General features: G+C 45.9%; 1 protein-coding gene across 1 annotated transcript; it reads left to right on the top strand.

Moving 5' to 3' along the window:
- Positions 1-12376: 12376 nt before the first annotated feature.
- Positions 12377-14699, top strand: LOC106971245 (paraneoplastic antigen Ma6E; the record flags this gene model as incomplete). The annotated part of the gene is made up of 1 exon (XM_027053300.2): positions 12377-14699. A coding segment is annotated over one exon (1365 nt), but the record flags the coding sequence as incomplete, so codon positions are not given.
- Between the last annotated feature and the right edge of the window lie 276 nt (positions 14700-14975).

The following is a 14975-nucleotide window of genomic DNA, read 5'->3' as shown; positions in this document are numbered from 1 at the left end:
ATTCAGCTTGTGGTATCCAGCCCAAATGGACTAAGACATAAATCATGTTTTTTAAGAATTTTTAGTTTGTTTAGTTTATTAATATGCTGAATTACACTGATAAAATTTCAAATGTTTAAACCAAACTTGCTTTCACATGATAGGCTACTTAGTCATATTATATTATCATTTTTGTATCTTATTGAACTCAATTTGCTAAAAGTTTGTTTAGAATTTTTGCAAGTATGTTCATAAAGAATATCAGTCTGTAGTTTTCTTTTCATGTCTTTGTATGGTTTTGATGATAATGCCGACCTTATTGAATAAGTTGGAAGTATTCATTCCTCCTCACTTTTCTGGAAGAGTTTGTGTGGTATTGGCATTATTTCTTCCTTTAAAAATTGGTAGAATATGAGTTTCCTGGGCAGGCCATAGAGGATGCCAAGCTGGGTGGCTAAAACTCAGAGATCCAGGGGGCAGAGTTCAGGGTGACCATTTCAGAGGGAAAGCAAGAGAAAAAATCCTGGAGAGGAGAGAACCACAGTCAGGGAACCCAAATTTGGCATATATGCTTTGCCCAAATCTTTGGTGATCCTTGGGTGTATGAATAGGACAGACTCCAAGGAAAGAATGGAGCAGAAATTTCCGTTGATGCCCAACGCTGGAGAGACAGAGTTTGGAGCTTGAGTTTAGCGAAGTTAACTGCATGCTAAAGCAGCAGCAGCAGCAACAACAACACCTGTCTGTAGAAATATAGCAGAAAACAAGAAGCCACAGCCACTAGAAAACATTATTGACAATGTCTGGGATATGATGCTTAATTACTAGAAAAAAAAACAACAACAAAATAAGACAATGTGGTGATACTTAAGAAAAAAAATGTTCAAGGGAAACTGACCCTGAAATGACCCTGACGTTGTAATTCACAGACAATATTTTCAAAGAAGCTATTATAAATACACTTATGGACATAAAGCATACTCATTATTAAATTTTTACAGTGATATATGTACTTCATCATTAACAAGATAAATTAACAATATCTAAAATGGTCTACCAACTCCCCAACTTTGAAGTAACGCTATTTCTAGTAAGTATTTCTAGATATCTGCAATAACTATAATGTGATGTGAAAATATTTCTGGTGGTGACAAAGTCACATATATTGTGATGCTACCATGGTTTGTTGTCTACATTCATAATCGAAGGAAATGCTAAATTTTAGTTAGTTTAGTAAAAATAATACATGTTCCCCCATTCAGGTTTCAGATCCCTTGAGTTCTTAATGTCAGGTTAAGATCTTAAGGTCACAGATATTCTTTTTCCCAAGTACAGCAAAAAACCATGCCTGGAATACAGTAGGTACTCAATAAATATTTCTTAAATAAATGAGTGCATCTGTGTTCCAATATAGTTGTAAAGAAATTAAAATTTGTTCCTATCTTTCACATCCATTTTACTAATGAATTGATAACAACAGCTACTATTTGAAGATTGTTTGATATGTGCCAAGCACTGTTTATAAATCTTATCTTATTCTTAAACAACCCTGAGGCAGGTACTGTTGTTATACCCATTCTATTATCATAGAAACTGAGGCAAATAGAGTTTAAGCAATCTCTTTAAGGCCACACAGCTGACATTACAACTCAGATCTGTCTGAGTCCAAAGTCTGTGTTCTTAAAGTATTAAGATAAACGTACTCGGAGCATCTCAGGCTTGGAGACTGGTCCTCAGTTCCAACCCAATCTGCTTCGGTCTCCTGATTGACTAAGGCTCAGACAAACTCTATTTCACCTTCATCTTCTTAGGCTGCCTGTCATCCCATCTGGAGGAATCTCAGCCATTCCCTCAGCCTCACACAACGACCCCAAAGCTCAAAGTTTGGACTACCAAACCTGGGTATCCAGGACTAAATTCTCTTCTGCTTTTCAAATCCCAATGTTCATTTGCACACTGGACACTTTCCTACGATGTTCTTCAAACTCCTCTATGCCAATGCAAGGGTCACTTTCTATGTAAGGGCTTTTCTTACCCTCCCAAGGTAGACTGGCTCACCTGGTGTCCCTGTTATACTCTGTATGCACCCTACCACCACCACCCATAATATCATATTAGCCAATTTATTTATATGCCTGCTTCTCCTTACCATTCTGGGAGCTCCTTGGGAACAGGGACCATTTATAGTTTGTTTCCAAGTTCTTAGGAATTAGAACAACGCCTGACATAGTAGGTACATAGTAGATGCTTTTCGAATGGATGAATACATGAATAAATAAATGAATGGATTATATGTACTAACCCTACTACTTAACACTTTGGCTATTGTGTTTATTATAATTTACACACAATCAAGTGTGTAATGTAAAATATAAATGTATGGTGTAATATGTAAAAACGTAAAATGTAAAAATGTAAATGCAAAAAATACATGCTCCAAGGGAATAATAATAAATTTATAAAATAGGAAATTTTAACAGGCAAAAAAGAAACTATTGAAAAAAACAGACTGTAAATTCTAGAATTGAAAAATACAATGTCTGAAGTGAAAAATTCACTGGATGCTCTTTTTAAAAAAAAAATTTTAATGTTGGGGCACCTGGGTGGCTCAGTAGGTTAAGTGCCTGACTTCGGCTCATGTTATGATCTCACAGTTTGTGAGTTCAAGCCCCAAGTCGGGCTCTGTGCTGACAGCTCAGAACCTGGAGCCTGCTTCAGATTCTGTATCTCCATCTCTCTCTCTCCAACCTTCATTTGCGCTCTGTCTCTCAAAAATGAATAAATGTTAATTTTTTTAACGTTTATTCATTTTTGAGAGAGAGAGAGAAAGAGAGAGAGAGAGAGACAGAGGGTGAGCAGGGGAGGGGCATAGGGAGAGGGAGACAGAATCCAAAGCAGGCTCTAGGCTCTGAGCTGTCAGCACAGAGCCTGACGTGGGGCTTGAACTCACCAGCAGTGAGATCATGACCTGAGCCTAAGTCAGATGCTTAACCAACTGAGCCACCCAGGTGCCCCACTGGATGGTCTTAATAACAGATTGCAGATGACAGAAGAATCACAAACTTGAAGATATATCAATAGAAATGATTCATTCTGATACACCAAAAGGAACAAAGATCAAAAAAAGAGCAGTGATCTGTGCAGTAATAAAAACGTTCTAACGCATGGGTGTTTAGAATCCCAGGAGAGGATGGAGAGAATGGAGAAGAAAAGCTACTTGAAGGAATTAGAGGTGAAAATTTCCAAAATTTGGAGAAAGATTATTTATAGGTTTAAGAAGTTCAATGAACCCCAAGGAGGATAAATACAAAGAAAAACCACACCTAGGCACACTGTAGTCAAACTACTGAAAACAAAGGTTAATGAGAAAAACCTTTTTTTATTGATTTATGAGATATTTATTAGAAATGATAAAATTTTTACAAAGGGTCAGAAAAGGGCCATAAACTGCCAAACAGATTTTAAAAATTAAGCCAGAAATCAAAACCAGTAATTAAAGCATCCTGCCAGAAAGGTCAGTTTCCATGAGCCTCAGGGTCTGAACATGTTTTCTAGTCACATGCATACATCAGAAAACAACAGAAAAATCTTTTCTATTTCAATGAAGGCAGACATACACAACTGAGTTTTGAGGTCACATTCAATTGCTGAACGCATATGCACAGCCAGAGCTCAATGTATATTAATAACTTCTAATAGCTGGGTCACAGTGTGAGAGGACTTAAATCCCAGACCATCACTATGGCAGTGTGGCCAGGGCAGAAATCTTAATAGAAGTCAGAGTAAAATGAAGCATTACCTATGGGAGTACATTGACAAGACTTTTCTCAGCACTGCCATTAGAAACAGTTGAAGCCAGGAAACAGTGGAACAACATCTTTATTTTTATTTTTATTTATTTTTAATTTTTAATATAATTTATTGTCAACTTGGCTAACATACAGTGTGCTCTTGGTTTTGGTGGTAGGTTCCTGTAATTCATTGCTTACATACAACACCCAGTGCTCATCCCAACAAGTGCCCTCCTCAATGCCCCCACATCAACCCTCTGTTTGTTCTCTGTATTTAAGAGTATCTTATGGTTTGCCTCCCTCCCTCTCTGTTTGTAACTATTTTTTTCCTTCCCTTCCCCCATGGTCTTCTGTTAACTTTCTCAAGATCCACATATGAGTGAAAACATATGGTATCTCTCTTTCTCTGCCTGACTTATTTCACTCAGCATAATACCTTCCAGTTCCATCCACGTTGCTGCAAATGGCAAGATTTCATTCTTCCTCATTGCCAAGTAGTATTGCATTGTGCATATAAACCACATCTTCTTTATCCATTCATCAGTTGATGGACATTTAGGCTTTTTTCATAATTTGGCTATTGTTGATAGCACTGCTATAAACAATGGGGTACATGTGCCCCTATGAATCAGCGCTCCGGTATTCTTTGGATAAATTCCTAGTAGTGCTATTGCTGGGTCATAGGGTAATTCTATTTTTAATTTTTTGAGGAACCTCCACACCGTTTTCCAGAGTGGCTGCACCAGTTTTCATTCCCACCAACAGTGCAAGAGGGTTCCCATTTCTCCACAGCCATGCCAGCATCTGTTGTTTCCTGAGTTGTTAATTTTAACCACTCTGACTGGTGTGAGGTGATATCTCAGTGTGGTTTTGATTTTTATTTCCCTGATGATGAGCGATGTTGAGCATCTTTTAGTGTGTCTGTTGGCCATCTAGAGGTCTTCTTTGGAGAAATGTCTATTCATGTCTTCTGCCCATTTCTTCACTGGATTATTTGTTTTATGGGTGTGGAGTTTGGTGAGCTCTTTATAGATTTTGGATACTTTATCCAATATGTCATTTGCAAATATCTTTTCCCATTCCGTCGGTTGCCTTTTAGTTTTGTTGATTGTTTTCTTTGCAGTGCAGAAGCTTTTTATATTGATGAGGTCCCAATAGTTCATTTTTGCTTTTATTTCCCTTGCCTTTGGAGATGTGTCAAGCAAGAAATTGCTGCGGCTGAGGTCAAAGAGGTTTTTTCCTGCTTTCTCCTCTAGGGTTTTGATGGTTTCCTGTCTCACATTTAGGTATTTCATCCATTTTGAGTTTATTTTTGTGAATGGTGTAAGAAAGTGGTCCAGTTTCATTCTTCTGCATGTTGATGTCCAGTTCTCCTAGCACCATTTGCTAAAGAGACTGTCGTTTTTCCATTGGACACTCTTTCCTGCTTTGTCATACATTTATGGGTCCAATTCTGGGTTCTCTATTCTATTCCATTGGTCTATATGTCTGTTTTTGTGCCAATACTATATTATCTTGGTTTTGTAATAGAGGCTAAAGTCTGGGATTGTGATGCCTCCCGCTTTGGTTTTCTTTTTCAACATAACTTTGGCTATTCAAGGTCTTCTGTGGTTCCATACAAATTTTAGGATTATTTGGAACAACATATTTAAAGTAATAAAGAAAAAAAAACACTTTCAACCCAGAACTCTATATCTGAGAAAAATATTCTTCAGAAATGAAGGTGAAATAAGAATATTTTGAGATAAGTGAAAGCTAAGAGAATTAATCAACAGCCTGCACTAACAGCAATGCTAAAGGGAGTCTTTCAATTTGAAGAAACATAATAGTAGAAGGAAATCTTGATCTTTGGGTAGAGATAAAGAACACCAGAAATGGCAAAATTTTGAGTAAATATTAAGGAATGTTTTCTCTTAATTTCTTTATAGTACATATGGCTTTTAAAAATAAAACTGTAATAGTGCATTATAGGTTTTATAACATATTTAGATGTAATACATATGGCAACTATAGCATAAAGGATGCATTAGAAGGGGAATTGAATCTGTTTGGTAGAAAGATTCTTACATTTATGTACGATATTAGCTCTAAGTAGATAGTGAAAATTAAGGATATATATTAATATCTAGAGCAACAACTAGAAAACCATGCAAGGAGGTGTAGCCAAAAATATAACAGATGAATGGAAATCTAAAAAGATTTTGATTAACTCAGGCAGGAAAGAGGGAACGTAGGAACAAAATAGAGGGCACATATAGTAAAAGGACCAATTTAGGTCCAACCATACAAAAATTATATTCAGTGTAAATGGGCTAAACACTTAAAAGCAGAACTTGTTAGAACAGATAAATGGGCAAGGCTATTGTTGTCTACAAGAGATGCAATTTTAATATAACACACAGATGGTTGATAGTAAGATGATGCAAAATGATATATCATGCAACGAGTAAGCATAAAAAGTGATAATGACTATATTAATACTAGACAAAGTAGAATTAAAGACAAAGATTATTACCTGAGATAAAAGGCAAAAATATAAGGGTCAATCAGAACCACAAAGAATTCATAAATTTGTATGCACCCAACAACAGAGCTTCAAAATATGTAAAATTTGACAGAACAGGGAGAGAAATCGATATTTCCAAATTATATTTGGAGATTTTAACACCCTTCCCTCAGCAGTTGATATAGATAGACAAGGAATAATTAAATATATAGAATATCTGTATGACATTACTAACCATCTTTACTTAATTGATATTTATAAAACATCATACCCAACAATGGCAGAATATATTCTTTACATCGGCACATTGTACATTCACCTGGATATAGCAAATGCTGGGCCACAAAACAAGTCTCAAATCTGAAAATCTGAAATTTTACAAAATAAGTTATTTGAGTCCCCAATGGAGTTCTATTATAAATTAATAGCAATAATATATCTCCAAATATCTGAATTTCACATTACATTTCTACAAAAACCCATGGGTCAAAGAAGGAAACACAAAGGAACATAGAAAATATTTCATATAGAATAACAATAAAAATAAAACATCAAAATTAGTGGCCGGCAGGTAGCAAAGTGATTAGAGGATGATTTATTGCTTTAAATGTTTATATTAGAAAAGAAGAAAGGCATAAAATCAATGCCTTAATGCTTCATCTAAAGAAGCTAGAAAAGAAGCAAGGTAAATCCAAAATAAGTTTCAGAAAAGGAAATAATAGTGATAAGAGCAGAAATAAATGAAATAAAAAACTATGATGAAAATTAGCAAAGCCATATTTATTTATTTATTTAAAAATTTTTATTTAATTTATTTTTTAAATTTACATACAAGTTAGCATACAGTGCAACAATGATTTCAGGAGTAGATTCCTTAATGTCCTTTACCCATTTAGCCCATTCCCCCTCCCACAACCTCTCCAGTAATCCTCTGTTCTCCATATTTAAGAGTCTCTTATGTTTTTCCCCCTCTCTGTTTTTATATTATTTTTGCTTCCCTTCCCTTATGTTCATCTGTTTTGTCTCTTAAAGTCTTCATATGAGTGAAGTCATATGATATTTGTTTCTCTGACTAATTTCGCTTAGCATAATATCCTCTAGTTCTATCCATGTAGTTGCAAATGACAAGATTTCATTCTTTTTGATTGCCGAGTAGTACTCCATTGTGTATGGATACCACATCTTCTTTATCCATTCATCTATCAATGGACATTTGGGCTCTTTCCATACTTTGGCTATTGTTGATACTGCTGCTATAAACATTGGGGTGCATGTGCCCCTTTGAAACAGCACACCTGTATCCCTTGGATAAATGCCTAGTAGTACAATTGCTGGGTCATAGGGTAATTCTATTTTTAATATTTTGAGGAACCTCCATACTGTTTTCCAGAGTGGCTGCACCAGTTTGCATTCCCACCAGCAGTGCAAAGGAGTTCCTCTTTCTCTGCATCCTTGCCAACATCAGTTGTTGCCTGAGTTGTTAATGTTAGCCATTCTGACATGTGTGAGGTGGTATCTCACTGTGGTTTTGATTTGTATTTCCCTGATGATGAGTGAAGTTGAGCATTTTTTCATGTGTCGGTTGGCCACCTGGTGTCTTCTTTGGAGAAGTGTGTATTCATGTCTTTTGCCCATTTCTTCACTGTATTATTTGTTTTTTGGGTGTTGAGTTTTATAAGTTCTTTATAGATTTTGGATACTAACCCTTTATCAGATATGTCATTTGCAAATACATTCTCCCATTCTGTCAGTGAGGTCCCAGTAGTTCTTTTTTGCTTTTCTTTCCCTTGCCTCTGGAGATGTGTTGAGTAAGAAATTGCTGTGGCCAAGAGCAAAGAGGTTTTTGCCCACTTTCTTCTGGAGGATTTCGATGGCTTCCTGTCTTACACTGAGGTCTTTCATCCATTTTGAGTTTATTTTTGTGTATGGTGTAAGAAAGTGGTCCAGGTTCATTCTTCTGCATGTCGCTGTCTAGTTTTCCCAGCACCACTTTCTGAAGAGACTGTCTTTATTCCACTGGATATTCTTTCCTGCTTTGTCAAAGATTAGTTGGCCATACATTTGTGGGTACATTTCTGAGTTCTCTATTCTGTTCCATTGATCTGAGTGTCTGTTCTTGTGCCAGTACCATACAGCTTGATGGTCTTGATGATTACAGCTTTGTAGTATAGCTTGACGTCCCGGATTGTGATACCTCCTGCTTTGGTTTTCTTTTTCAAGATTGCTTTGGCTATTCAGGGTCTTTTGTGGTTTCATACAAATTTTAGGATTATTTGTTCTAGTTCTGTGAAGAATGCTGGTGTTATTTTGATAGGGATTGCACTGAATATGTAGATTGCTCTGGGTAGTATTGACATTTTAACAATATTTGTTCTTCCTATCCAGGAGCATGGAATTCTTTTCCATTTTTTTGGTGTCTTCTTCAATTTCTTTCATAAGCTTTCTATAGTTTTCAGTGTATAGATTTTTCACCTATTTGGTTAGATTTATTCCTAGGTATTTTATGGTTTTTGGTGCAATTGTAAATGGGATCAATTCCTTGATTTCTCTTTCTGTTGCTCTATTGTTGGTGTATAGGAATGCAACCGATTTCTGTGCACTGATTTTATATCCTGCAACTTTGCTGAATTCATGGGTCAGTTCTAGCAGTTTTTTGGTGGAATCTTTTGGGTTTTCCATATAGGGTATCATGTCATCTGCGAAGAGTGAAAGTTTGATCTCCTCCTGGCCGATTTGGATGCCTTTTATTTCTTTGTGTTATCTGATTGCTGAGGCTAAGACTTCCAATAATATGTTGAATAAGAATAAAGCCATACATTTTTAAAAGAAGAATGAATTATATAACCCTTAGCAAGATTAATTAAGAAAAAAGAGAACAAATACTAGTCAATATCGGGAACGAAATAGGGATAGCAAATAGATCATATAGGTATTAAAAGAATAATGAGCAACTATTAGGATGGTCCTTATGCCAATAACTTTGATAACTTTGACAAAAGTGACACATTCCTTGGAACCAAACAATTTACTGAAAGTGACGACAGATTGCATAGGAAATAGGAATAGCTCAATTTCTTATAAATACATTTAATTTTCTATCAAAAACTTCCCTAAAAGCATAACAAACACGACAAAGGAACAATCCAGGCCCAGATGATTTCATGGTGAATTCTAGCAAATACTTAAGGAATGAACATCATCAATCTCACACAACCACTTTCAGAAGATAGAAGAGCAGGGAACACTTCCCAAGTCATTTTTGAGAAGCTGTGATAAATCTTGATTTATTATGTAAAAAGAAGTACAGAAAAACAACCCTCAAGAACAATATAGCAAAAATCTTTTACTATCAGCAAATCAAATCCAGCACTATATAAAAGGAGTTTTTCTATTGCCTATTTATGGATTCAGGGCACAGGTGTTCAGTGACTCGCCACTCAGCTGTTAGGTGAATCTATAATTTACATGACACAATGCCCACACACTTTCCTACAGAATGGCAGCCTGGGTGGTTGAGAGCTGGCTTTACAATGCAAAAAGTTGTGGCGGGGCTCCTAACCTGGAACACATGACCTGTGTCTGCTGTGGAAATTCCAGGCTTAATGAGGGAGGGCTGTGAGTACAGAGTGGTAATGGGGACCTGTTCTTAGGTTCCTCTGTCCCCTAACCCTTAGTTTGCAGCCCCCACACATTGGCCACAATTATTGATGGGTCTATTTTGTAGCTGGAGGGCCAAAGGGTGTGCCTGTTGCTTCTGGAGGCTCCAAGGCTTGTCACATCAAGCCCTAACCAAGCAGGTCCCATTGTCACGGCAACACGGATGCCTCTTCTCCTGCTCTCCTGATCCTGGCATTTGCCCTGCACTGAGATACCGAGATCTTGTTCCCTCATCCACCTGGGGATTCTGGGAACACCGGGAAGCCCACGTGGCCTTAGTACCGAGGACTTGGGAGACCTGCTGGACTGTGCAGTCCTGGGCAGTGCAGCTGAGGTGCATTCTTCTGATCCTGTCGCTCCAGGGCTTTGAGGTGGCCTCCAGAGTCGCCCCACAGCTCGCAGGTGGCGTGTCCCTGCCCAGCAGCGCCTGCAGAGTCAGAGAAAGTGAGCCGGAGACCAGGGGCTTTGCTCCAACGGGACCCTGGAAGTACCGAGCGCCTTGGGTAAGGGCTGGATCTCTGCCAAGGCAGGCAGTGGGGGCAGGAGGCGGAACCCAGTCGGCGCTGGAGGGGAGGGGTGGGAAGAGCTCCTGACTGCGGAGGGCGGCTCCAGTTGCAGAGGGGCAGGTGCTGGTGGGAGAGGGCGGGACCCGGTGTCTAGGTTGCCCAGGCAGAGCAGGGGTGCCCTGGGTCCAGCCCTAAGAAAGAGAGGATGGGAGGGCTCCTGGCTGTGGGGATCAGGAAGGGAGGGCTCCCGGCTGCTGCGGGGTTGCAGACGATGGTGGGAGGGGCTCCGGCTGCAGTGGCCCCAGCAGGGGTGTCGGACAAGGCGAAAGGGGACCTTCTCCTTGCAGAGGTGAAGGGCTGCATGGTGGGGGTTCTGAGTCGTGGCCTGGAAGACGTGAACTGGCCAGGGAGGAGTTCCAGGTCGGTGTGGGGGGCGGTGCGGTGGGCTGTCTGGCACCAGTGTCCCTCTCTCCCCTTTGCACCCACAGGCCTCCACTGCAGAGCCTGCGACAGTCTGCGCGCCCCTGTGCGATCGCGCCCCTCCCCGGCAGGTATCCGCGATGGCACTGGCTATGCTTCGTGGCTGGTGCAGGTGGATGGGCGTGGATGCTCAGCGCTCGCTGCTCATCCTGGGCATTCCCCACGACTGTGAGGACCAGGAATTCCAGGAGGCCGCGCAGGCTGCCCTCCAGCCCCTGGGAAGATACCCAGTGCTGGGCAAGGTGTTCAGAAAGGAGTTCAGATCCAAGGTCGCCTTGGTGGAGATGGCTCAGTATTTAAACCGAAGTGTGATCCCCCGACAAATACCAGGCATGGGAGGACCCTGGACTGTGGTCTTCCTGCCCCAGGCCCCAGAATCAGAGTCACAGGATACACCCAATTTCCTTGCACAGACCCAGAGGCAAGCAGGGGTTGCCTTGGCAGGCGAGGCAGGAGCTGGGCATGGGGCAGGAGCTGGAGGCAAGGCAGCTTCTGGAGGCAAGGAAGGGGCTGGAGGCGGGGCAGCAGCTGGAGGCGGGGCAGGAGCTGGAGGCGAGGAAGGAGCTGGAGGCGGGGCAGCGGCTGGAGGCGGGGCAGCGGCTGGAGGCGGGGCAGGAGCTAGAGGCGAGGAGGGAGATGGAGGCGGGGCAGCGACTGGAGGCGGGGCAGCAGCTGCAGGCGGGGCAGGAGCTGGAGGTGAGGAAGGAAGCGAGGCAGAAGCTGGAGGCGAGGCAGGAAGTGAGGCAGGAGCCGGAGGTGAGGAAGGAACTGGAAGCGAGGCAGCGTCTGGAGGCGGGGCAGGAGCTGGAGGCGGGGCAGCGGCTGGAGGCGGGTCAGGAGTTAGAGGCGAGGAAGGACATGGAGGCGGGGCAGCGGCAGGAGGCGGAGCAGCAGCTGGAGGCGGGGCAGGAGCTAGAGGCCAGGAAGGAGCTGGGGGCCAGGAAGGAGATGGAGGCGGGCAGCGGCAGGAGGCGGGGCAGCAGCTGGAGGCGGGGCAGGAGCTAGAGGCCAGGAAGGAGCTGGAGGCGGGGCAGCAGCTGGAGGCGAGGAGGGAGCTGGAGGTGAGGAAGGAGGTGAGGCAGGAGCTGGAGGTGAGGAAGGAACTGGAGGCGAGGCAGCGGCTGGAGGCGGGGCAGGAGCTGGAGGCGGGGCAGCGGCTGGAGGCAGGGCAGCAGGTGGAGGCGCAGAAGGAGCTGGAGGTGAGGAAGGAATTGGAGGCAAGGCAGGAACTGGAGGCAAGGCAGCGGCTGGAGGCGGGGCAGCGTCTGGAGGCGGGGCAGCGGCTGGAGGCGGGTCAGCGGCTGGAGGCCAGGAAGGAGCTGGAGGTGAGGAAGGAACTGGAGGCTAGGCAGCAGCTCTGGAGGCGGGGCAGCGGCTGGAGGCGAGGAAGGAGCTGGAGGCGGGGCAGCAGCTGGAGGTGAGGAAGGAACTGGAGGCAAGGCAGTGGCTGGAGGTGAGGAAGGAACTGGAGGCGAGGAAGTGGCTGGAGGCGAGGAAGGAGCTGGAGGCAGGGCAGCCACTTGGGCCAGGCAGGGCCTGAAGAGGAAGCAGGAGAGTCAGATGAGGAGGGAGCCGCTGGGGACGCAGGAATTGCAGGTTTGTTAGGATCTGTGAGTGTGGCAGGAGCTGCAGGTGAGGCGGGACCTGCAGGTGAGGAAGGAGCTGTGGGTGTGGCAGGAGCCATAGGTGCGGGAAGATCCTGGACCCAGCCTTGGAGCTGGAGCCCGGCCTGGCAGCCTGTGCTGGAAAACAGGGCCTCTATGAAACTGAGAACCTTTCCTGGAATGGAAGAGCCACACCGAGAAGAAGAGTCCTTTGAGAGCTGGCTGGATCACGCCAGCGACATGCTGTACCTGTGGTGCCACATCACAGAAAGGGAGAGGAGGAGGAGGCTGATGGAGAGCTTGGGTGGCCCCGCACTGGATCTCGTGTGCGGCCTCCTGGCAGAAAACCCTGACGTCCCTGCACAGGATTGCCTGGCCGCGCTGGTCCAGGTGTTTGGGAGGAAGGACACCCCCACGACCGCACGGCTGAAGTTCCTGACCTGTGGCCAGCGGCCCCAGGAGACTCTCTTTGTCTATGTGATTCGCCTGGAAGGCCTGCTGCAGTCGGCCGTGGAGAAGGGGGCCATCCATCCCAACCTTGCGGACCAGTTACGCGCCCGGCAGGTGCTGATGCGGGCCCGCCCCAACGAGATGCTCGAGGACAAGCTGAGGAGGATGCGGCTGGACAGGAGACCACCTGGCTTCCTGGGGATGCTGCGGCTCATTCAGGAGACCGAGGCATGGGAGGCCACCGCAGCTAGGAGTGAGCACTTGCAAGTGGAAGAGGGGGCCCGTGTGGGCACCGGAGGCCTGGCCGCTGCCCGGGCCAGTGGAGAGGTTGCCGAAGCCTCCCCAGCCAGGGAAGATGCTTCCCAGGCTGCCCTGGCCAACCTAGGGGCCAGTGAGGCCGTTCCTGGCAGTGCCGAAGCTGATACGGCTGCTCCTGAAGCCCATGATGCCACCAGGGCAGCCCTCGTCCCTGAGGAGGCCCCCAAGATCTTCCCTGCCACGCAGGAAGATGAAAATGCTCCCGCCTCTGCGGGCCTAGATCAGGCAAGGCCCTCAGAGGCCCCTGGGGGCCCCACCCCTGCCCAGATGGGCAGCGCTTCCAGGGAGGGCCCGGGAGGTCCTGGCTGTGAGCCGGAGGGCCTCGCCCAGGCAGGAGACCAGGAGGCTGGGGAGCCCCTGGAGGAGGGGCCCAAGCCCATCCCAGAGGAGTCGGGAAACGAGGACGGGGCTGGGGAGGTGAGGCCCCCCAAGTGCTCCTCGGGCAAATAGGCTCAGAAGGCCCAGGGGCCCCCTCTCCTCTCAGGCAGCAGCGCTCTGGAGGCAGGGGGAGGCCACGCCAGGGCAGCAGCCTCTCCCCACATGGAGGCAACAACCCACCCAGCCCAAATTCCCAGGACCCCATCTTCCCAAGACACCCTGGCCACCACCATCAGCCCTTCCAACGGACCAGGATGACCGTACTTGATGCAGAGTGGGGCAGGGAGAGGTGCCCCCTCCCATGGCAGCTCCACCCCAGCCCCAGCCCCAGCCCCAGCCCGAAACCCTGCCAGTCCAGGCAGCCAGCCTGGGAAGCACCCCTGAGTGGCTGGCCCTAGCCTAGGTGAGGGGCACCTGAAAATGTGTGCCACCCACACTGGCCTGGGAGATGTTAGGGGCCGTCTCAAGGGTGCCGGCCCCTCGGGCCGCCCAAGAGGGGGACCCTCATTCACTGACCCGTGGAGCACGTCACTCCACGCTCTGAGAAGCCCACTTGTGCCTCTGTAGGCCCCTTAGTGACCCCCCGTGTCAAGTGGCACCCCCAGCTCCCCCTACACGCACCCTAGTTACCATTCCCGTGCAGAGCCCTGAGGTGTGCAGGAGCCCGCGGCGGGTGTCCTGGCCTGACGCAGCAGCCACCTCTCAGCCCTGGGTGTGTGGCACGAGCTTCAGTGTGAGCCCAGGCTCTGTTCGCTGTCGTGCGGTGTCGTGAGCTCAGCCCATGCTTCCTCGGTGTAGGTTTAGGCCAACTGCTGCTTGTTCTTGTGGAGATGTGTGTGTGTTCTTATCTGAGCAGCCGCCCCCACCCCGCCCCGGAGACCTCTGGAGCCCAATCCCAGGAGATGGCGGGAAGGACAGAAGAGAGCATGGCTGGTGCTCCCCCTGCGACCTCAGGAAGGAGGCACTGGACCAAGGACAGAGGTGGCCTGCAGGAGTCTCCATGGAAACCGTGCTGTGATGTGCCACTCTCTTGTTAACTTGTGACTGAGTTTTTTTGGCTTGTCCGAGGGTCCCCGTCTGCATTTTCCAGCATCCTGTGAGTGTCCTGTGCATGCCATAGGGCAGGACCAGGCCCCAACATGTTGGCCAGAGGGGAGAGTGCCCTGGAGTGAGGGGCCATGGCCAGCATCCATCATCCTGGCCAAAGGCTGATCATGGGGCCCTCAGAAAGGGAGATTACGGCAGGAGGGCCACGGTGTTGCGGGGAACAGAGGCACCTCCTTTGGGACCCAGGAGGAGGGGTTCC

The sequence above is a fragment of the Acinonyx jubatus genome, chromosome X, assembly GCF_027475565.1.
Source record: "Acinonyx jubatus isolate Ajub_Pintada_27869175 chromosome X, VMU_Ajub_asm_v1.0, whole genome shotgun sequence".
Classification (NCBI taxonomy): domain Eukaryota; kingdom Metazoa; phylum Chordata; class Mammalia; order Carnivora; family Felidae; genus Acinonyx; species Acinonyx jubatus.
This window is presented reverse-complemented; position numbering and strand designations above follow the sequence as displayed.